This window comes from Pseudophryne corroboree, chromosome 4 (assembly GCF_028390025.1).
Source record: "Pseudophryne corroboree isolate aPseCor3 chromosome 4, aPseCor3.hap2, whole genome shotgun sequence".
In the NCBI taxonomy this organism is placed as follows: domain Eukaryota; kingdom Metazoa; phylum Chordata; class Amphibia; order Anura; family Myobatrachidae; genus Pseudophryne; species Pseudophryne corroboree.
Window position 1 is genome coordinate 535,353,286 of NC_086447.1, and position 24,586 is coordinate 535,377,871.

At 43.8% G+C, this 24,586-nt stretch overlaps 1 protein-coding gene across 2 annotated transcripts in view; it reads left to right on the forward strand.

The window, feature by feature from the left end:
* Nucleotides 1-24,586, forward strand: part of ENPP3 (ectonucleotide pyrophosphatase/phosphodiesterase 3) — a 352,328-nt gene that overhangs the window by 141,139 nt on the left and 186,603 nt on the right. For both annotated transcript variants that reach the window (XM_063917307.1, XM_063917306.1), the window contains exons 10-13: nt 2,576-2,641; nt 2,724-2,796; nt 7,355-7,463; nt 9,763-9,894. In XM_063917307.1, the coding sequence (XP_063773377.1) occupies nt 2,576-2,641; nt 2,724-2,796; nt 7,355-7,463; nt 9,763-9,894 (380 nt within the window). The remainder of the gene's footprint in view (nt 1-2,575; nt 2,642-2,723; nt 2,797-7,354; nt 7,464-9,762; nt 9,895-24,586) is intronic.

Here is a 24,586-nt window from a genome sequence, read left to right on the forward strand (position 1 = left end):
CATTGTGGAAAAGGAGGCTTTGGCCATTAAGTGGGCACTAGATACCTTGAGATATTACCTCTTGGGTAGACAATTCAGACTAGTGACAGACCATGCCCCTTTAAAATGGATGTATGTAAATAGAGGCAAGAATGCTCGTGTAACTAGATGGTTTCTAGCGTTGCAGGACTTTAAGTTTACTGTCGAACATAGACCGGGAACACAATTGGCCAACGCAGATGCATTGTCTCGCATCTTCTGTTTGGGGGCTACAAGTGTTCCGGCCCCTAGGTCGAAACAGGGGAGGGGGATATGTGACAAGAACACTGGGATAGTGTTTGAGGGCAGGTATATTTGTCCCAGGTTCTTGTCTTACATGTTTTAGAAAATGTTAACTTCTAGGAAAAATGCTTTTTGTTTTGTCTGAACCTTTTCAGTTTGCTGTAAAAGCTGGGTAAAGGCTCTGAGAGAGAGATAAGGCGAGTTCTAGACATTGGGCCCAGTTCGGGTCTTTGGCCTCACAGAGGGCTAATCAGGGTTTCAGCTGTGTAAGTGTGTTATAGTGCTGCTAACCTGATTAGTATGGGCAGACTGCCTGGGAAGGCTGAGGGATCTGTGTGTGAGAGACACGCTTTCTGATGCAAGTAAGCTATACAGTATGTACTGAAGAACTCTGTGTTTTGTTTAGTGACAGTTAGGAACATCTTATGTTTAGTTAGTGCCGGACAGGCAAGGTATTTTTATTTTGGGGTTTGTTTTATTTTCTGTTTCAATAAAACTGTCCGGGGTCAGTTGTACCAGAAACTGGACTTGTGTTGTTCCTCAGCTGCTGCGTGCTGCCATATTCCCCAGGAAAAGGCACCTTGCACCCCTACAGTGTTACAATATATATATGTATAGATATGTCCACGGATGGAAGGGCACCCTCCTCAGTCAAAATAATACATGAATGGAATACAGTCAAATCATTTATTCAACCAGATAATGATGGCAGTAGTCGACGTTTCAATTCCACTATTGAATATTTATCAAGACAAGCCTTAATCAAATTTTAGATTGTTTCCATATTGGTAACAAAAATATAGTACACAACAATGTTCCTAGTGAGGAACCAATCAGGAATGAGTAACTCCTGGATTCAATGCATACTCCATAGTGGAGTGTAGTCCATCATGGCAAACAGGTATCCAACCCCCCCCCCCCCCCCCCCCCCTTTTTATACATCCTGCATATGCCCCTGCTCATATATGGCAATTCCTCATATTTGTCAAATACCTAAAATGCTTAGGTTTAATGTTGGTAATGTACAATACCCATTCTTTGCAGATTACAATAACATGAAAGGCTGGTAGATTTATGGTACAGTTGGTGGGCTTTTGGAAATCTCTATTATTCTGTAATATGCACAAATAAATGTCTGCTACTATACATGTCAGTGACAGTGATTGCCTACAAGGTGTATGCTCATTAGTACTAATTGCTATGTTAGATATAGATTTTTGGAACTATTGCAGTGTACTGGGTACACAGTTGATCTGCAGATATATCTACAGATTGATCCAGCAGTGTGTTCTGCATACAATGTTAGTAATGTACAATACACATTCTTTGCAGATTACAATTACATGTCAGGAAGATGCAGTGGTCATGAGGCATACGGGGACATGTAGGAAACATTCTGCTGGGGGTGCATGTGATTGAGATGCTAAGGCAATATGGCACACAAAGGGGGCCATGTAGACAACACACTGCTGTGGAGGGAGTATAGTGACAGGCAGTCATAACAACAAGTACGAGGTACTGTACTGTTTATTGTTTATGGAGGATGCAGTTAAAATACCAGCAGCCGAGATCCCTACATTCAGGAGAACGATGATGAAATCCCAACCTCCAGGATTTTGCAGACGGCCGGCATCCCGACACCTGCCCATAATTCCCACTCGGTTGGTGGGTCCACGCCACTAACTGTGTGGGAATAGAACCTGTGATGAGCGAAGCTCTCCATCGGGCTGCAAGGGGACTCGCTGATGGTATTCCACTGTCGGGATACTGACAGCTGGCATCCCATCTGTCAGTATATCATACTGGACCAGTTTATGGTTGGGAGGGGGGGGGGGGGGGCAGGTACATACCACTGTATGCTGCCAATTTTGCTATCAACCCCTTTGTTTGTTAAGGTTAATGATGGCAAATATCCAATTCTATGGAGGCAATTCAATTTATACATGGTAATTTTGTTCCTGGCTAAGTGCCAGGGAACTAGTCAAGTAATTCCTGTGATAGCCACTATTTCACACAAGAATGCACAGGATTAGCCAGGTTAAGCAGCTTCTCCCGTGACGGGCTGTTACAGGGCACTCGCACTCACACCCAGGTCCAAAACGCTACTTACTGCTCACATTTCAGGAGGGTGGGAGCATAAATCCGCAATAAAAGCAGCTAGTAGCGGGAATTCATTGAATAGCTCCACGGCACTTAGCCTGGGAGCTAAATACATGTGTAAGAATTGAATTGCTCCAAAGTATTTTAATTGAATAGAATTTCAAGAAAATGTATTTAGTTTGCACCATTTTTAATTCTAATATCATTTATTCAGGTCTGTTGTCTATGAAAAGAGAATACAAAACATTCTACAGTGGCTAGATCTTCCAAAAAATGAAAGGTACCTCTTTTTTCTACTATGGTAACAGCGTTCATTTATTTATCATTGCTACTTTGTAACAAATGATTTGTGCATTTGCTAGGCCAGATTTTTATACTTTGTACATTGAGGAGCCAGACTCTTCAGGACATTCATTTGGTCCAGAAAGTGGCGGGGTAAGTACACATGCAACTTCATTTATTATATATTACTATGTTCTACTAGTATAAAGCTTTTAAGACATACAAAGAATAGGTCTAAATGATGATAAACTCAAATTGTGAAAAAGATCCTAAACAAAGAAATTGCTCCTCCATTAAACACTGTCTTAATAGCAATTGGACTATCTATAAACTAAACAGAAACACATAAGATCATATAGTATATCACTTGAAATAAACTAAGGGTTGCTAAGTCATCTATAATATATTTAAATGGCTAAACAAAATTACCCTTTACTAGATTCCTCCATTAGAGCAGTGCGTATGGTGCCATTTAGTATGTAAGCTCTCACGAGCAGGGTCCTCTCCCCTCATGTGCTTTTCCTTACTTAGACTATCTTCTATTCCATACTCCTTACATTGCTAGCCCCTTGCTTGACCACCATGCTGCTTATTTCAGTGTCATGTCCGCTGATGCAGCAATGTCTATACACCTTGTACTTGTCCTACATTAGGCTTTATCCTATCAGCAGCAGTACTTTCCCCTTGCTTATAGGATCGCTGGGGGCTATCCTATTAGCCCCGATGCTGGCATCATTTTTTCCCCCCGATGCTGTCACTTATCGGAGATTATGCTTTGGGTGCATAATCCGCGATAACGGGCCAACTGAGCCGCGAAAACACAATGGATCGGGGGACTTATCCCCGATCCCATGTGTTATTGCATGATCACGTGTCCAATTTCGGCCGATAAAAATGGCTTGCAATTGGATATTGCGATAACGACCATCGGTTTTACCAGCCGAAAGAGTTTCGGCTAATAGGATACCACCTATTTTTTTGTACTCTAAGTTGCTGGTTTTTTGTTTGCTTTTTTGTATCTGTACTTTGTTAGGCGCTACGGGACCCTTGTGGTGCCATATAAATACAGGATCTTCAGCCCTGACGAAGCTATTCGTAGACAGCGAAACACGTGTAGGCGTACAGCGTGTCCACAGCTACCTGTCAATAAATGCTATAATGCTTTTAGAGTACTGTGAAATGCTCATACTATTGACGATAAAAAGCCAGCCAATCGGTGCTCCTATACAATGAAGCTTATAATGATCAGAACTGTGTTTTAATGTAACTGATTGTACAAACAAACTGATTATATTGATGTAATTGTACAACACTGTTAATTATTGTGGTCCCTGTTCCTGTAAGACAATAACACCGAGGCAAGCTATAAACTGTTATTCCCTCCAAATATTATTACTGGCTATAATAAGAACATGCAGTACAATAATTGCTCTATAAAGAGCTGAATGTGTGTGCTTGAGGAGCATGGAATAAATAATCATTATCCGCACTAGAACAAAGCGGCTAAGCAGTAATAATATCATTGCAGCAGTAATAACTGGACATGTTATGGTCACTCAACTGAGTTCTATAAATTATTACCAGGTTGATTACATGCAGCCAGTCTAACGATCGCTCCGTGCAAGAGCTAGTTATCTGTATTTAGACAGCATTAAACAAGCAGCTCCTGTGGGTGGAATGCTATTAAAATCGTGACATAACAATATCAGCTGCACTTGACATTAAACGGTCCGCTGATATATATTGGAACATATAACACTGCTACTTGGGGAACAATAAACAGATATTATAATAACTGCTCTATTAAGAGCTAATTATCTGTGTTCATGCAGTATGAAATAAACAGCTGGTGTATGCACAAATGCATTAGACACCGCTAACACACTATAATGGGAGCTAGCTGCTGATATCTAATAAGTATCGAATAAATGTCTGCTGTCGATACAAATGCAATAAAAGCTATAATTAAAATAGCATTAGAGCTACACAAGTAATACTGGACTATAATGACATTTGATTACCGAATTGATCATTATTATACAGTCAATTTTTCAATATAATTTTGGCTGGCTAATCACAAACAGACAGCAAAACAACTGATCTATTAAGAGCTGACTGTCTGTAATTACAAAAGTATAGAATTCAAAATTGCTGCCTACACAGATGCTTTAGGAACTAGAATTCAATAATATGCTCCATTGAGAGTCAGTGATCTGTATCTGTATACCCAATAAAGGACTTCTGCTGGTACAGTGTAATAAAAAACTGTAATTATATCAACTATACTTGAGCAAATTTCTGTGATAATTAAATTGGTCATATTTGTATAGCAGAATATTATAGATTGCTGCCTAATGGACCATAAACAGACTGTATAACAGCTGCCTCAATAAGAACAGAGTGTGCGTACCCAATAAACACATGAATGAGAGCTTCTAAAATGCAACAAAGTTGTTACCTAAACACCTATACAATTATACGGGTGGTCTTCAGTTTGCCGGCTGTCGGGATCCCGGCACACAGTATACCAACACTTTTTTTCCCTCTTGGGGGACTACGACCACCCTGGAGGGAGAATAGATAGCGTGGCGTGCGTAGAGCGCCACAGTGCCCGTTGCGAGCCCGCAAGGGGGTCATTTGTACTTGCCACGCTGTCGGTATGCCGGTGGTCGGGATTCCGGCGCCGGTATGCTGGTCGCCAGGAGTCCGGCCGCTGGCATACCCTACTACACCCCAATTACACTAGTCATATCTGATATCATTGCTACATAACAGAAAATTGAGCAGTGCAGCAGCCCATAGTCATGATATAGATTCAATTTGTTACAATTTCTAGTAGTTGAGATTGTTTCAATTTCAAGCACATCAGTGCATAATTGATACGCAGTATATACTAGGGGCAATAATTCCGCATGGGTAGTAGATGTGTGAAAAATCGCACATCTACATCCCATTACACTGACATGCGGGGGGGGGGGGGGGGGGCAGCTCAGAGCAAGTCCGCCAAGTCTGTCAATCAGGCAGAGGCATTTGCATATGTGAGATGTTGTTGCATGTCACAGTGGTGCAGATGTATTAAGCCTGGAGAAGGGATAAAGCAGTGGTAAGTGCAAGGTGACAACGCAGATACAATCAACCACTGAGTGACTACGAATTATACTCATACTTATATTAAGGTGCCTTTTGCCCTACACGGTGAATGACATGGTTTATATTCAATACAAAAATTGAGAAATTTAACATAATTACAGTAGACATTTAAACCATGCAGTTACTGTTTAATGCACGTGCGTAGAACTGTTATCTGGGAATACTAATCAACCACCTCCAGATTTCAAGAGCATCCATTGCTTACCTGAAATATTGTGCATAGAACTGCTATCTGGGAATACTAATGACATAACTGCTGATGTCTATATCAGGGGGCTTCATCTTTCTGCTCTTAATCAAGGGTCAAATGAGTTGTGATACGAAAGCATAATTATCTGTCATATAATAATTTGCATTAAATCATACAGTAGCATTCAGTTTGTCGACTACGAACAAAATTTTATCTTATATGTTCTGTAACAGTTATAATTGCCTTTTCTGAATGTTGTATGTACATTGTGCTGGAACCCCTGTTATTTGGAGAAACGTTTTGTGAAAGAATGTATGCTTAGCAAGGGTTTAACAATAGTATTTTAGAGCAACATTTTGAATGGGCCTCTTGGGGCCAGATGTATTATCACTTAGAAAGTGATAAAATGGAGAGTGAAAAAGTACCAGCCAATCAGTTCCTAACTGCCATTTTTCAAACACAGCCGGTGGCATGGCAGTTAGGAGCTGATTGGCTGGTACTTTTCCACTCTTCATTTTATCACTTTCCAAGCGATGATGCATCTAGCCGATTGTCACCAAACCTCTCATTCCAACTTCACTCAGTCATCAACATTACTCTTCCCAGCCCCAGTGTGGGGCTATAACTATACAGAGCACTGAAACACACTGATACCTTCAGCAATCAGGTTCTTCATCTTCAAATAAGCTTCATGCAATTTCATTTTAAGGTTGCTGAATCTGGATGTACTGTAGTTTTAACAAGTCCATATAAGCATATATATGCATCCTTATATCCACTGATCTTCATATTGCTAGCTACATACTGTAGGTTGCTCTGCTGTAGTTGATGTAGAGGTGAGCAGCAAGTATGGGGAGAATTATATTTCATGTGTGTTATTTTTTCTGTAATCTCCATATTTTGATTGACAAAGGGTCAGAATTTCAAAGTGACATGTGAATGCTTTAGAAATATATATATTTTTTTCACATACACCTCACATAACAATGGAGCATCAGGAGCGGCATTTCCCAGCTATTTTTCTAAATTTTGGTCTCCCTGTATCTTAAAAACCGTGAGGCCTAGAGAAGAAAAAAATGACATGGGTTAGTCGCTATGTGGTGGTATCAAGTATACAAAGTATCATGAAATCTGAGTCGGTGGGTGTCATGCCTGGGTGAACTGACATGGAATGACCCTAAAATTTTATGCATGAGTATGTAATGGTGCCATGCTTTACTGGGCAAGCTCAAGGTCCCAGTTATAAGAGCCAAGATAGAAAATTGGTCATATATTGTAGCGCCACATGTGTAAATAACATATGTCTCTCTCTGTCCTATCACTTTTAACCACCATTTTATTTTTGTATCATAATTATATTCTTGTCGTTAGGTGATTCGGTCATTGTTACTTGCTGACAGGACAGTGGGGATGTTAATGGATGGACTCAAGCAAAGGAATCTGCATAACTGTGTGAATATGTTATTGGTCGCTGATCATGGTATGCCTCTCTTCACAGTCCTTAATCATTATGCCACAAATTCAACATGGCCTGCTAAACTGATCTGATATTTTAAATATACTACAAAACAAGCACTACTTACAGATATGACAGAGTTCCACTGGCATATCTATAATGGATGCACTGTGTGGTGCACAAGGGCCCCTGGGTCCAGGGGGTCCCACACACCATACACCCTGTACCCATTTTCTTAAACTCACCACTACATCGGCCTGGCGCTAGCTGCATGGCAGCAAAAATCACTCTGAAAATGTCCACTGCTGCTATTTCCGGTGACTTGTGCATGCACAATAGAGCTGTCCCTGGGAAGGCAGCGTGGGCGCCATGTTCCCAGAGACCTGAGATGCCGGAGAGGAGGGGGCCCAATCAGAGCCTCCACACATACCCCCTCCTCTCTTAAAGAGCCTCTGCTGAGTTCATCTTACAGTTCTGTGCTTGCCGTGTGCATACACAGGGTCGGACTGACCCACAGGGGAACAGGGGACCGCCCCACTACCTGTGGGCCCTCCTCCTCCTCTAGGGATCAGGTTCCAGACTCTATCCTGGTGCACTTGAATTATGCATTATACTTATGTTACATTATACTTCACAAGAATATGGTTTATTATATATTTACCAAGGGGAACAGAACATGTTCTCTGTAACGGTTAGCCAAACCTCTGTGGTGACTGGCCACGCCCCAGTGGAGGCTGGCCACACCCTTAATCATGGACCCCTATAACTGTATTTCCCCGGTGGGCCCTTTATGCCCCAGTCCGACACAGTGCATACGTATCTATATTGCAGAGGCAGAGGTTTCAACAATTATGACGAATGGCGTCTCTCTACTGCATGACACATTTTAATACTCCAGCATACTACTTTATGTAGTATGCTACATTTTTGGATAATTTTTATGTCTGTGTTTCTTGTGTAAACTGTGTCCCACTCTACATGAGGTTCTATATGCGTACATAATGTGTACATACTGTACTGGCAGAATGCCGTCAATTGCAGGTCTGTGAAGAGGGGGTGGGTCTAAAATGTTGCAATTATCAAAGATCATATTGGCCTCACCCTCTCCCCACGTTTTGCAGCATTGCATTTGCCATCCTGCCCCTTTCATTAGGAAGTGGGTGGAATTTGGGAAGGCCACGCACTCTTCTGGTATTCCAGGGAACTACCAGAAAAATATGGGCAAGTACTGTATGTCAGTATGCTTGAAGTTCACCTTGTTAAAGCACACCATTAATGGAAATATTTTTAATTAGTAGTAAAGAAAAACATTATTTTAACCACTTAACTGGCGATTTTTTTTTTTTAACCAAAAACAGCTCAGAAATTGACTTTTTTTTTTTTAAATGAATGAATTAGGTGAAGAACTTGTATTTAACTTTATCCAAAATAATTTTAGAAAGAAAAAAGTTTTGGTAATTTTTGTAAAAAAACCCACACGCCCCAACATCGGAACATCATTCGGCACCATCGGAATATTGGTAACATCGCAACCTTCATGACTCATTTTATTAGCCCCAGCAGCCGCCAGGTACACAGGACGGGCTTGATTTATGCTTCCCCAGTGGCTGCTATTGTCTGATTGGCAGCACAGCAGACACTGAGGAGGGTGCGGGAAGGCAGAGGATCTTCCAGTCCCTCTGAGAGCAGCTGCGGAGGGAAGTTTCTCTTCCCTGCAGCTGCAAACAGTGTGTATCTGTATATACAGGGTCATCTATATTTTTAGGGGCCTTTGAGCAGGGCTGGGCTGATGCCTCTGGAGCTCTTTTGGGAGTCAGGTAGAAAATTATACACAATCAGAATGGCCAGTCAGTAAATGGCTGTCAGCATGCTGATTGGTGGAAGGCTGGAGCCTCACTGTGCTGACAGCCATTCACGGTATGGAAGAATGTGGAGATAAGGCACAGGTAAGTTATGATTTTTTTTAATGTATTGCCGTAAATGGGTGGGTAGGGACCCAAGTGCATTGCTCTACCCAGGGCCTACAATGCTGTTTAGATGGCCCTTTCTTCCATTTGCTATACCACTTCCCTTGTCTTTCTATGTAAAGGAAAGGAAGGGATAGATTCAGTATACAAATAGAAGTCAAAAAGAATGATTGCCATTTTAGCATCTCTGAATTGAATGTAAAAGTTGTCCATACAGTAAATCCTTATCTGAGTGGATTTGTTATGTTGTTGATGTGTGTAGATTACAAATCCACTGGAATTTCCCATAGATTTTTTTTTCTCTTTAGTTTTCATTTGCATGATCAATAGAAAATATTTTTTTATTCTTTGTTTAGGAATGGAGAAAACCTATTGTGAACAGTTGGAGTACATGACAGATTATTTTCCCTCAATAGCTTCTTTTTACATATATGATGGACCAGCAGCTCGCGTTCGAGCAAGGACAGTCCCACAGAACTATATAACATGTAAGAGATACAGTTTAATTTATTGCTCAAGTTTTGTTCATGGCTAAAATAATTATTGTACAAACATATCTTTTCTCTGCGTTTTTCTTTAATTTTTATATTGCATACAATATATAATATTTGGGCTATGGCAGTGGCCTCATAAGGGGGGTGCAACTGACACCCGGGTGTCAACCACTGTCGGCTCCTGCTCAGTGACAGGAGCCGAGTGCTGCACTGTAACATTATGTGCAGCACTCGGCTTCTGTCACTACGTAGGAGTCGGCACTGCAACCACGACACTCCCCGGGGGCAGCCCCACCTCCCAAACCCCCGGAGTGACGATAAAATGAGGTCGGGAAACAAATCCCCACCCCTTCTGTGACATCCCACCCCTTTCCTCTGAAGCCCCACCCCTTTTCTCTGCGCCGCACCCGGTGTCCTTATAGTAAGTGACGCCTCTGGATAGGTAAGGCATACAGGCCCAAGGAAAATAAACCCAAATAGGTTGTTGTCCTAATATGGCTATAATCTAAATTCCTACAGTGATCTAAAGTGCAGGGACTATTTCATTAAGTGACAAATCACATCAAACTATTAAACTATTAGTATTACTATGCAATAAGGAAAGAGAAAAAGGAGGTGGTGTTGCAACAATATATTCAGATCCTCTTTACTATAAGCAACTTCAGTTGTCCACATGGCATGCGTTTCATTAGCTGGCTGTTGGGATCCCGGCGATCAAGATCACAGGCAGTGCGGATGGTATAATGGTTAGCATTACTGCCTCACAGCACTGAGGTCATGGGTTCGATTCTCACCATGGCCCTAACTGTGTGGAGTTTGTATATTCTCCCCGCACTTGCGTGGGATTCAAGTTCAAGTTCAAGTTTATTGTCATCAGCCAAAACAAATTGACAGACGAAATTACATTGTACAAGGCATCAAATAGTAGCAAGCGAGAACATAAAACAAACATAAAAATAAATCATTCGTTTAACATACGTACAGCAGATGGGATAAAACTAACCCTAAACCGGTTGGTACGAGCCATCAGAGAACGAAATCTCTTTAGTGACGGAAGTTTTACAAAAAGCATATTAAAAGGATGAGCACTATCTAGTAAAATACACCTGGCTTTGCTTAAAACCCTACTCCTATACAAATCATCAAAGCTAGGCAGTGGTGAACCAATAATTTTACTAGCCGATTTCCTTATCCTCTCTAATGCCCATCGATCTTTTAGAGTACAACCGCCATACCATGCCACGATCCCATAACTAAGAATGCTCTCTATCGAGCACCTATAAAAATTTAACATGGTCTGAGCACCAACACCTGCGGCCCTTAAACGCCGCAGATAGAAAAGTCGTTGTTGAGCCTTTTTTCCTATCAATAGCAAGTGCTCAGACCAAGTCAAGCATGACGAGATCTGAATACCTAAAAACCGGAATGAGTTAACCATTTCCACTTCCTGATCGCCAACAAACACTGGTAACTTCGGTAGCTGCCTTCTCCTAAAATCAATAATCAGTTCTTTTGTCTTCCCACTATTTAAAAATAAATGATTTTCATTACTCCAATTAACTAACTTTGCAACTTCCGTCCTGTATGCCAGCTCATCATTACCACTAATTAACCCAACTACGGGTACTCCGATTTCCTCCCACAATCCAAAAATATACTGGTAGGTTAATTGGCTCTGTGAATGCCAAATTGCTTTCTCACAAATATTTAAAATGCCCACTCTAATATATACTACAGACGCCAGGCGCATATTATTACCATATGCGATAAAAGTGTGCTGTACATCCCATAAGACAGTGGTTTCCAAACTTTTTGGAATCACGGCGCCCTCGAGCATCAGAATTTTTTTCACGGCATCTCAAGGACAAAAGCTTCTTATTGAGAAATTTAGAAATAAATATTAAATTAAATAAATTGTGTTTATATGTCATCCATAAGTTAAATTGTGTGGTGAGGGACAAGATTTGCTTCTGTTTGGCCACATATTTTATGATTGGCAGCCACCAGTACCGGTTTTGCCAATTACATTGACCATAAATAATTTTAATTTGTCCTGGACCACCAATCCAAGGCACCCCTGCAAGTGTCCCGAGGCACCCCAGGGTGCCACGGCACACAGTTTGGGAACCACTGCCATAAGAGAAAACAATACACCCACAAATTATCTGAGTTCCAAAGCTCATTGATGTATATATTTGTTATTAAAATGATATGGATTCAATATATTACAAAGTACAGTATACCTATAGTTACATGGTTACACTCACACAGTAAGCAGTTAAAACATACAGTTACAGTTACATACAGTTACCTACAGTTACAGGCCAGCAATACAATACCATTCCCTCAATGCTTATGTCTCTCTCTCTGTAAAATCATGCTGTGACTTCATCTTACGTGGAGACCAAAACAGGAACTGAGCTCCTGTGTGATCAGCAATGTGTTGTCTAGTTTTTGGGGGAGGGAACTTACTCATTCATGATGAGTCACTAGTCTCTTTGTATATGCTAATCAGGTTCAGCCTTGGGGATGTCCAAAGGGGCTGGCCTGAGCTTCCTGTCCACTACCTGTTTTGAATATCTATTGTTCTAATAAAATTGATTTTAGCTTTTATACATTTAATCATATTATATGTTGCAATGTCCTACAACTTAATAACAAGTATCAAATGAATCTACACATTAATATGGTTGCTTAAATACCAAATATTACAGGTGTATCTGGTTTCGTTCAAATAATACACATACATGACATTACTTCATTATATAATTTTAAATCATCATGATGTCTGACACTTGATATTATTATAATTATGTACTGTATGAAATAAGTGTCGAATCCATCTCTGTGGCATGTCCGTGTAAATGCGTGTGTTACCATATATTGCTGTGCTCGCTGCGCGTATTTGCAAGTATAGCGACTCATAATGTGTGTAGTTTGTATGTTCTTTTTATGTAATATTTTTTACTTCGACAGCTCCCAACAAAATTAACCCTAGCATGAATGTGTGTGCATGTACATGTGATAGGGAATATAGATTGTAAGCTCCACTGGGGCAGGGACTGATGTGAATGGCCAAATATTCTCTGTAAAGCGCTGTGGAATACGTGTGCGCTATATAAATAACTGGTAATAAATAAAATAAATAAATAAGATATAGACACCGGAATCCCACCAGCTGACAATGCCGCTAGCTGGAATCCAGCGCAACAGGACTATTCTCACTCGTGGGTGTCCACGAGACCCATAGAGTGGGAACCACCGAGCCCATGAGGGGACTTTTTGCGCTCTCTCCACTCCAGCATTCTGGCGGGCGGGATGCCGTTGTTAGTATATTGACAGCCGGCATCATGCCCGCTGGTAAATCATACGGTATCTGTTTACATATCCCAAGCTTGTAGAATTGTTTGATGGTACAAGAGGAGTCGGGTGATTGTTTGAAGTTTAAGCGCTGAAATGCCACATTTTTTTTAATCATTTTTCGGCCTGCCCCAAGATTGGAAAGTATTGGCGCAAAGTCATGCACTTTATTAATTCTATTTTTCACCTACATCTTTATAGTGACCCATTGGCCTTATGATGTGGTAACTTTACTAACTGGAATTTAGGCCCTAAAAAAATGTGTAAAATCCCTTTGCTGATTATTGTCACTAAAGCCAAGAAAAGTTATTTTATGCAATTAGAGCTCCTCCCTGCACCCTTTTCTGGGTGCGGTTAAATCCATTATGCTTCAGACTTTATATTACGACATGCAAATAGGTTTCCCTGCATTAGAGGCTGGAGTTGCATCCTTCCACAAGAAGTAGGTAGCATATATTGAATCGCTCACCTCCCCTACACAATCTCAGATCCTAAAACTGTTTGAAGCTACTTATTGGTATTTACATAGACAGATGTCTTGATTTATTGTGAGACTTCACGCGGAATTTGTTCTAAGTAAGCTCTAGGCTTGGATGTCTTTATTTCCTGTATGTATAATACTTGATCACGTCCTGACCCTCTGCCCAGTGGCGTCACAAGGCGGGTGCGGGGGGTGCGGCCCGCACCCGGGTGTGACACCTGGAGGGGGTGACACCAAATGTCAGCTCCTCCGTAGTGACAGGAGCCAGGTGCTGCAGTGTGAAATTCCGCTACAGCACCCGTCTCCTGTCATAGCAGAGGAGCCGACAGCACACTGAGACCGTCTCTGGGGGAAGCCCAGCATCTCCGGAGATGCTGGGCACGCCCCCAGAGTGACGATACCAGTATCCCCGCGAAGCCACGCCCCTATCTGTAAGGCCACGCCCCCTTTTTTGCCGCGATCGCGGCAGTACATCAGGGGTGCGCACCGGGTGTCACCACACCTGGTGACGCCTCTGCCTCTGCCTGTTCATGACTGCCTACCTTTTGTATCAATTATACTGTGATGCTGCCCATCTACCCCCCCCCCCCCCCCCATTTTATTTATTTTTCCATTTTTATTTTCCCCTGTTATGTTCCCATGTCCTGGTTAAGACATTTATATGTATTACTAGGTGTTTCATCGCGCTTTACGGGCGCTCTTCACACCGTAGGGCGCGATGAATCACCTAGTAGTACATATAAATGTCTTAACCCTTGAACGCCCTTGTTGCGTGCAATATTTGTATTATATGGAGTATTATCTCTAATCATAATTGTGGGAGTGGTTAAATATTGCACGTACAAAGGGCGTGAGATGGTTAAGGCGTGAACAGCGCACACAGGGCCTAATGAATCACCTAGTAGGTGCTGTGGTTGGGGGAGTGGCTGGTCCGGAGGAGATGCGGATGGGGCCCACGGTTGCCGCAAGTGGGGAAAGGGTGGGTGGGGGAGTGGCGGGAGCAGTGGGTGGAGAGGGTTGGGTGCAGGGGTGTTGTGGGTGGGGGAGGGGTCCAGAGCTACTATGGGTGGGGGAGGGGCAGGTGCGGTGGTGCCACAGGTGGGGGAGAGGGTCCGGAGTCAACGCGGGTGGTGGAGGGGGGTGTGTGTGGGTGCCGCGGATGGGGCCCGGAGGTACTGCGAGCTGGGGAGGGACGGGTAATGCTTCTCCTCCTGTCAGCAGCTAAGCTGCTGTCCTCCCTTTGGCAGTGGCTCTCCCGGAGACTCGCACAGCAGCCAAGCAGCCAGTCACTATTGTTAGCGACTGTGTTCCAACGCGCCACATTACAGGGAAGATGATGCACTCAATAAACTACAGCACCCAGCAGCCCTTAGCGCCGGAATGCTTTGGCGCTAAGGGCTGCTGGGAGCTGTAGTTTATTTAGTGCGTCTACTTCCCTGTAATGTGGCGCGTTGGGACACCGCCGCTAACAATAGTGACTGGCTGGCAGAAGTGACTGACTCACTGAATCAATGTAAAAGGTGAGAGTGCTGTGCAGTGTCAGTGACACTGCACACCCACTGCACTGCACAGCACTGTCACCTTTTACATTGATTAAGCGTCCAGACATTACCCTTCGTGATATCACCCACTCTATCCGTTACATTAGCCATCTCGGGGCTTCCAGGCCGACAGCCCAGGTGCTATGTTGCGGAGTCAGGGCCTCTGGGGATCTGGCCGCGGCTGTTTTGGGGAGGCACTTCTGTGACTTCACGCATAGAGGAGGCTCCGGGGCTCAGAGAGTATGCGGCGCAGGGAGGGCTGTAAAAGCCTTCGCTGCGCCGCCTTCATACACATCTATTCCACATCTGTTCCACCTTCGCCGTGGCTAGGGAGTGGGGATTGTTGATGCCGGAGGGGTCAGGAGGACTGGCAGCAGGACATAGGGGGTCATTCCGACCTGGTCACATGCAGGTGAATTTTTGCACTGCTGCAAGCAGGTAATCACCGCCTACCGGGGAGGGGGTAAACGCTTGTGCAAAGAGCTGCACAAACAAAAGTTTGTGCAGTCTCTGCTCAGCTCAGGACTTATTCACCCGCTGTGATGATCCAGCCTGGAGGTGACGTCAGGTTCCCTCTCTGAAAACGGGCGGGCATGCCTGCGTTTGGCTTGACACTCCTTCAAAACTGTGAGTTGACACCCCCAGCCGGCCTCTTCCTGTCATTCTACTTGCGTTCGCCGCCGCAAACGCTTTCTTCGTTGTCTTCGTCATCACCAGGCAGCGACACGCCTGTGCATTGCGGCCCGCACGCATGCGCTTTTGAGACCTGATCACATGGCTGCAAAAAATTGCAACGTGCGAACGGGTCGGAATCACCCCCATAGGATGCTGCAGTAAAAGGATTTTTGTTTTCCCTATCTACAGTGCAGAGACTTGCTGCAGATGCAGTGGTATACCCTCGAGCTGTACCTTTTTGGCAGGTACAGTACTTTTTTTATGGTCTGTACCGATTTTTGGCTCTCCAAACTTCAATTGAAAGTATAGGAAAAGGGGAGTGGCCACACCACTGTACCCGTGGCCATGCCCCCTTTTCGAATTTGTAGCGATTTTTATGTGTAAATTGTTGGAGGGTATGTTGCTGCAGATGCAGTGGGTCTAATATGGGTTGTGGACCTGGAGCTGCAGCTCCATCAGCCCCATTGTTAATCCTGCTCTGGGAACACACAGCAGCCAAAGGGCAGAGCCTCCCATTGGATGTAACCTGTGTGGGAGGGTGTTTCTCGCCCAATCAGCTGTGGACTGGGTGCGATAGACCTGCTGCTAACCCAATGAGATCTCCTAGCCACGCCCAGCATTATACACACTGGCACAGAGTCACAGATCTGGGCTATTATATAGGAGATTACTTTGATGTTATGGGATTACTTCTTGATTTTATATGTGGTACTATAAAAGCATCTTTGGAATGGGACTAATGTTTTGTTTCCCAAAAGGATTTCTTTACCACTGAATACATATATGCATGTATGGTCTTTTCATTTATCACTGTACAACCATTTGAATATTCTATTTTGATGTTTTGACTTCTGTCTGTAATGCTTTTCCTTACTTGTTTAACAAAACAATTATATATATATATATATATATATATATATATATATATATATATATATATATATATATATACACACACCATATATTTATCCAGATCCAGACAGAAATCCAGAATAGAGGGCACTCACCAGTCCAACTTCATTTAAAGAATTTATTGATACATCAGAGTCAGCACATAATGTCGACGTTTCGGCTTTGATAAGCCTTTTTCAAGACAGCCCAAGAGAAATCTGCTCAGCATGCCAGGATCAAGCATACTGACACCCTCTCACAGGCTCACATATATAGTGCACATACCTAATTAATTACTTTAATTACCGGAAATGAGTCACCTATCAATATATTAGCCCCACAATACACTTAAAATATTTATTGAGAATATCCACCGTGTGACACAACTGCATGGTATGTCGGCCCTTTATATATATAATACATGTGGTAATCCGTATATATGATCTCTATTAAGATAATTACCGAGGTTTCCTAATGACCGCGTTACCAGAAGTGTCTCCCTTGCGTTCCACCATCCTCAGTGTGCGTCCCATCACTCTCAGTGGGCGGCTCTGCCGGAAGCGCGTCGTATCACGCCCATCTGGGCGTACCACCGACCTCGCTATGCGTCCCACCACTCTCAGTGGCGGCTTTGCCGGACGCGCGTCATATCGCGCCCGGTCACGTGTGATTGCGTCTCATAGCTGGATTGTTTGCGTTCCAAACATACTAGAACCCAGAACTTGATATATTTAAGGGATAACTCTAAATAAACTACCCGTTAAGGGTAACCTGTGGACCATACCAGGCATTGTCATCACGGTGTGTATCATAAGTGCCCAAGCCATCACCACACCACATTAAAATACTAAAACAAATAACCACTATAATGGGAACGCTAAACATGCCATATCCGGTCCGCAAGTAAAAACCACCTGCTAGCCAAAGGTGCATGTCAGCAAATCCATCTGGTGAGATATTTAAAACTAATAAATAGTCAAAAAAAACACTAATACATGGTATAGGATAGTATACTCATACATTACACTTCTCGCTAAAGATCAATCCGGATCATACTGCTGTACTCTATTTCTCAATGGATAAAGCTTTTTCAATGGATAAAGATTTTTAAAGGGTTATTCTCATTTAACCCACGTGGTACAACCGTGTCAAGTGTGTAAATCCAGCGTGCTTCAAGTTTCTTCAGGGCAAGGACTCGATCCCCACCTCTCGCTAATTCTGGAACTTGGTCAATAACCATACAGCGCAGAGATGAAACCTGGTGATTATACTGGAGGAAATGTTTAGCCACAGGTTTGTCGGTTTCCTTTGTTTCAATCGCCGACCTAATCGAATATCTGTGGTTTGCCATTCTGTCCCTGAATGGCCTACTTGTCATTCCAGTATAGTATAACCTACACGAGCAAATCACCACATAAACCACAAAAGCGCTGGTACATGTAAGATTATAGCGAATCTTAATTTTAGTACCATTGTGCGGATGTCGGATGTCTCTTCCACTTAACATCGAGTTACAGGTAGTGCACCCTTTGCATTTGAAACAACCTGTTCTACCCGATCTTAGCCAATGTGAGGAAGTCTTCGTCGGCTGCATAGTAGGTCACATTTAGTAACTGACGTAAATTTGGACCTCTTCGATATGCTCTCATCGAGGGCTACTGCCCCTGAGGTTCAATTGTGGATCCGATGTCAACATTGGCCAGTGCTGATTATAGATGTCCCCGGTGATGTGACGTATGATCATATGTGCTCACATGTACCATGCGATCATTCCTCACAGATTTCTCCGTTTCGCTTAGTGGATTTCTGAAGCGATGGTACGCTTTTTTAAATACACCTGTTTAGGGTTATGGGTGAGTACCCTCTTTGCAAATATCTAGTTTTCATCTCCTCTATCTGTAGTTCAGCAAGTTCATATGAGGAGTTTATTCTGAGAACTCTCAGGAACTGAGATATTGGTAGACTTTCCTTTAGCGTTGGTGGGTGTTGACTTGTAGCTAATAAAGTAGTGTTCCGATCAGTTGCTTTTCGAAAAAGCATAGTACCAAGTCCAGTACCCTCTCTCCATACTTTAACATCCAAAAATGTCACTACAGTCTGATCCATAGTGTAAGTAAATCTGATAGGCCCCTCCAGTCTATTGAGGGTACGTATCATATTGATCAATTCGTCCCTCGTGCCAGACCAGAGTATAAAGATATATCAATAAACCTCATATAACGGCAAGTGGTTGGAGAAGCGACCCTTTGGCCGAGACTATCGCGCGACCCGGTGGGTCCTCTAGCTGTTTGTGGACCATCGGCAGGGTATATAGTATCGGTGTAACCGGGTGTTCAACTTTCAAAAATGCAACCGTGACCTCATCAATCCAGCCTGCCCTAAATCCTAAATCAATAGTTTCATCTATAATTTTCTTGTATGTATTTGTGGGGTTACCCTTCAACTTTACATATGTACATTCATTAGATAATTGGCGTCTGAACTCTTTGTCATATTGACACTAATCCTGAACCAACACCGCCCCGCCTTTATCAGCGGGGCGTATGGTGATATTCTTGTTATCCTTTAAGGATTTTAATGCAGTTCTTTGTTCAGCTGACAAGTTAAAGTACTTAGGCGAGTTTCTCACTGTTAGGTGCCGCGGTCCATGGCGCCGCTCGGTCTGTTTCCGAGCGACAACCGCGGCACCTTCCTCCCTGCCCGCCCGGCGCCTAGCAACTGGGGACGCCGTGCGCGCTGAGCCGCCGGGTCCCTAGCAACGCTAGGACGCCATGCGCGCCGAGCCGCTGGGTCCATAGCAACGGGGACGCCATAGGCGGACCGCGTTCCCCGTTGCAGTAATAATTATGCACACATTTTTCTCTGATCGTGCAGCAAGGCAGCTGCACGACATTTTTGTGTAATTAGGCTCTGTACTCTGATTGGAGGGTTCCCTGTTATATGCCTCCTCAGTGCCTCACACAAACGCCGGTGATAGCTTCCTGTTTGCTGTTCCTGCCTTGCAGAACTCTGTTCCTTTCAGCTGTATTTAGTGGATCTTGTTCCCTTCCCTTTTGAACCTAGGCGATCCGAAGCCGGTGCTGGGAATCCTTCTAGTCCTTGAGAACCTGTTGCTGTTATCTGGTGTTCTCGCCTGGTTTCGTGATTAGCGGCATCTGCCGCGTGTTGCGGCCTATGCCGCTTAGGATTTACTTCTTTGAATTGGTGCATTTGCGAAGGTTTCCGCTTTCACTGTCCTCCCCGGAACTCGGCGGTGCCGTGTGGGGGAGTGGACGGTGGTTTTCTTTGTAGTTCTCTTCCTGTGGCGGCGTGCCGCGCATACTATAGTTTTAGGTTTTCCAGTAGCCCCAGGCCTTGTTGTTTCAGTTAGAGGGCCCCTTGTTATTACCCTGTCTCAGTTCACTCTTTGTCTCTCCTTAAGACCTGAGGGGGCATCGGAGTTGGGCAGACTTAATCCGCCCTTCAAACGCGGCTGCCATGGGCCCAAGAAACCATAGTCTCGCAAGAGTGAATTGACAGCACGGGTAAAACAATGGAGGTAGGGTGCCAGGGGATATTCCCATTCCGTTTCCCTTTCCCAGCATTACGTCCTGGTACTCAGGTCTCACCGTATAAGACCTCCCTGACCTGAGTATCAGGATCATAACATTATCACCGGCCCAAACATAAAAAAAAAAGGGGGTTTAATTTTTTTCCATTTTGTTTTGGTGAGTCTAAAAATTCGGCTTCATGAATCCGGCAGGTTTAGGGCCAAATCCCAGTCAGCTTTTGGTTAACCAAATTCAAGAACTAACTCAGATGGTTCAGGACCTTTCTCTTCGGGTGAGATCGCAGGAAGATCTTTTGCGAGCCTCCCCGAGTATGGTCCCAGAACCAAAAATGCATTTACCTGTCCGTTTTTCGGGTAACCGAAAATATTTTTTTAATTTTAAGGAAGCTTGTAAGCTTTATTTTCGTTTAAGGCCCCGTTCCTCTGGTACTGAGTCTCAGCGGGTTGGGATTGTTATGTCGTTGCTCCAGGGTGATCCACAGACCTGGGCGTTTGGGTTAAGAACTGATGATCCTGCCTTGTTATCAGTAGACGCCTTTTTTAAATCTTTAGGCCTGCTATATGATGACCCAGATAGAGAAGCGTCAGCTGAGAGTCACCTGCGTGCCCTTAAGCAAGGTAAAAATCCAGCAGAGGTGTTTTGTACCGAATTTCGCCGTTGGTCGAACGACTGTGGCTGGAATGACCCGGCCCTGCGCAGTCAGTTTCGCTTCAGTTTGTCTGAACTTATTAAAGACCGTCTCCTTCAGTACCCCGCTCCTGAGACTCTCGACAAACTCATGGAGCTCGCTATTAAAATAGATTGTCGTCTCTGAGAGCGGAGGGCTGAAAGAGGAACAACATTTAGACCTAATCCTTGTGTTTATACCTTTCCTGAGGACGTCGAGGAGCCCATGCAAATGGGTCTCTCCCGGCTGTCCTCAGAGGAAAGAACCAGAAGATTAAATTCTGGTCTTTGTTTGTATTGTGGTGGTAAGGGACATATTGCTCGCAACTGCCCGAACAAGTCGGGAAACGCTCTGACCAAGTGAATTGTGAGGGGGTTCACTTGGGTCTTGCAGCTAATCTCCTCTAATGATTCTCTATTAGTTCCTGTTAAGATTTTCTTTGCAGCCTCAGTTCGTTGGTGTCGGCCTTCGTCGACAGTGGAGCTGCAGGAAATTTTATGGACTTAGCTTGGGCTAAGGCTTTAGGCATTCCACAGATACCCTTAGATAAACGTATCACCATGCACGGCTTGGATGGGGGTCCGCTTTCCAATGGGATAATTACTCACCGAACACCTCCAGTATTGCTGACAGTGGTGGCCCTACATTCAGAAGAAATAGAATTTTACCTTACACATTGTCCGGCAGTTCCAGTAGTTTTGGGTCACCCCTGGCTTGCCTTTCATAATCGCACCATTGAGTGGCGGTCTGGGGAGATTTCCCAATGGGGTCCTTTTTGTGTTAAGGAATGTATTTCCCATCCAGTCCGGGTTGCGGCAGTCATCCCAGAACTTATTCCTGTGGAATATCAGGATATTGCCGATGTTTTCTCCAAAGGCAATGCGGACGTTCTGCCTCCCCATCGGTCCTATGACTGTGCGATAGATTTAGTTCCAGGTGCCACTTTACCTAAGGGGAGATTATATGCCCTGTCCGCGCCAGAAACCACGGCCATGGATAATTACATTCAGGAGAGCCTGAAAAAAGGCTTTATTAGGCCTTCGAAATCTCCATTGAGTGCAGGTTTTTCCTTTGTTGAGAAAAAAGATGGGTCGCTCAGACCATGTATTGATTTTCGGGCTCTGAAAAAAATTTCTGTTAAGAACACCTACCCTTTGCCATTGATTTCAGTACTTTTTGATCAGTTATGCTCCGCCGTTATCTTCTCAAAAATCGATCTTAGGGGAGCTTACAACCTCATCCGAATAAGATCTGGGGATGAGTGGAAGACGGCTTTCAGCACTCAGTCGGGTCACTATGAATACCTGGTGATGCCGTTTGGGCTGTCAAATGCTCCTGCGGTATTTCAAGACCTCATCAATGATGTTCTTCGTGACTTCCTTGGGAAGTTCGTAGTCGTTTATTTAGACGACATTTTGATATACTCTGAGTCTATGGAACAGCATATTACCCAGGTGCGTCTGGTTCTTCAAAAACTACGGGAGAATCATTTATACGCTAAGCTTGAGAAATGTGATTTTCACATCACAGAAGTGTCCTTCTTGGGGTACATTATTTCTCCCCAGGGATTTTTCATGGAACCGAAAAAACTCCAGGCCATCCTTAATTGGGCGCAACCCACAAATTTAAAAGCAATTCAGCGCTTTTTAGGGTTTGCAAATTATTATAGGCGGTTCATTCATACCTTTTCTGATCTGGTCGCTCCTATAGTAGCATTGACTAAAAAAGGAGCGGATCCTTCCAATTGGTCCCATGAAGCTGAGTCTGCCTTTCGGGCCTTGAAGCAGGCCTTTGTCTCGGCTCCTGTCCTCAGACACCCTAATCCGGAGCTCCCCTTTATTGTTGAGGTTGATGCCTCAGAGGTTGGAGTGGGGGCTATCCTTTCTCAGGAAGATCGGGAGTCTCAGGAATTACATCCTTGTGCCTTCATGTCCAGGAAATTCTCCTCCGCAGAATCCAACTATGACGTTAGTAATCGAGAATTACTGGCAGTAAAATGGGCTTTAGAGGAGTGGAGGCATTGTCTGGAGGGAGCTAGGCATACTATTACAGTATTTACTGACCATAAGAACCTGCAATATATTGAGTCAGCTAAACGGCTTAATGCTCGGCAGGCACGTTGGGCATTGTTTTTTACTCGTTTCAGGTTTATTATCACCTTCAGGCCTGGTTCCAAGAATACGAAAGCTGATGCCCTGTCACGTTGCTTTCTTCCGGTTCACAATAGCAATCCTGTTACTACCCCCATAGTTCCATCATCAGTCATCCGGGCAGGCCTCACACAGGATTTATTTACTCAGTTAAACCTGCTTCAACAGCAGGCTCCTAGACTTACTCCTGCTGGTCATCTTTTTGTCCCTGAATTTTTGAGAGGCACTGTTCTAGCTGAGTTTCATGACAACAAAGTCTCTGGTCATCCAGGTATCACTAAGACCTTGGAGTTAGTCTCTCGCTCGGTGTGGTGGCCTAGTCTTTCTAAAGACGTAAGGGAATTTGTCCATTCCTGTCAGGTTTGTGCACAGCATAAGGTCCCTCGTTCGTTGCCGATCGGGCAACTCATACCTTTAGCCGTTCTTCTCAGGCCATGGTCTCATATATCCATGGATTTCGTGGTGGACCTTCCCCTTTCAGCCGGATTTCGAGTCATTTAGGTGGTAGTGGACCGTTTTAGTAAAATGGCTCATTTCATTGCTCTTCCCCGATTACCCTCTGCTCAAGGGTTGGCAGTCTTGTTTCTCCGTCATGTGTTCAGGCTCCATGGGTTGCCCAGGGATATTGTCTCTGATCGGGGTCTGCAATTCATTGCCCGTTTCTGGAAATGTTTTTGTGCCTCTTTAAATATGAAACTCTCTTTAACATCTGGGTACCATCCACAATCTAACGGGCAAACCGAACAAGTCAACCAGTCATTAAAACAATATTTACGCTTGTATTCGGCCAAACTCCAGAATGATTGGTCTGAATTTCTTCCTTTAGCCAAATTTGCTTATAATAACTCTTGTCATTCTTCCACCAAGGAGTCCCCATTCTTTTCAGTCTTTGGTTTTCATCCTAGAGCTAACTCTTTTTTCCATCATTCTCCAGTCTCCTCATTGACCTTAACCTCCCATCTCAGAACAATTTGGAGAAAAGTGCACCTTGCCCTGAGAAAAGCTGCCTTCCGAAAAAAGAAATTTTCTGATAGGCTCCGACGTCCTTGCACTTTTAAGGTGGGAGATAAGGTATGGTTGTCAACTCGCAACATCAAGCTCTGACAACCCTCAGCTAGATTGGGACCCAAATTTATTGGACCATTCCTTATCATTAGGAAGGTCAACCAAGTTGCCTTTCGGCTACGCTTGCTGAGATCTCTCAGAATTGGCAATACTTTTCACTGTTCCCTTTTGAAACAGTATTTTTCTTCCAGGAGATTTCCTCGGAGGACTTCCCAGGGTAGATCTCCGGTGGATGTTCAGGGGCAACAAGAGTTCTTGGTGGAGAAGGTTTTAGTTCAAAAGTTTTCCGGGGCCGGCTTTATTTT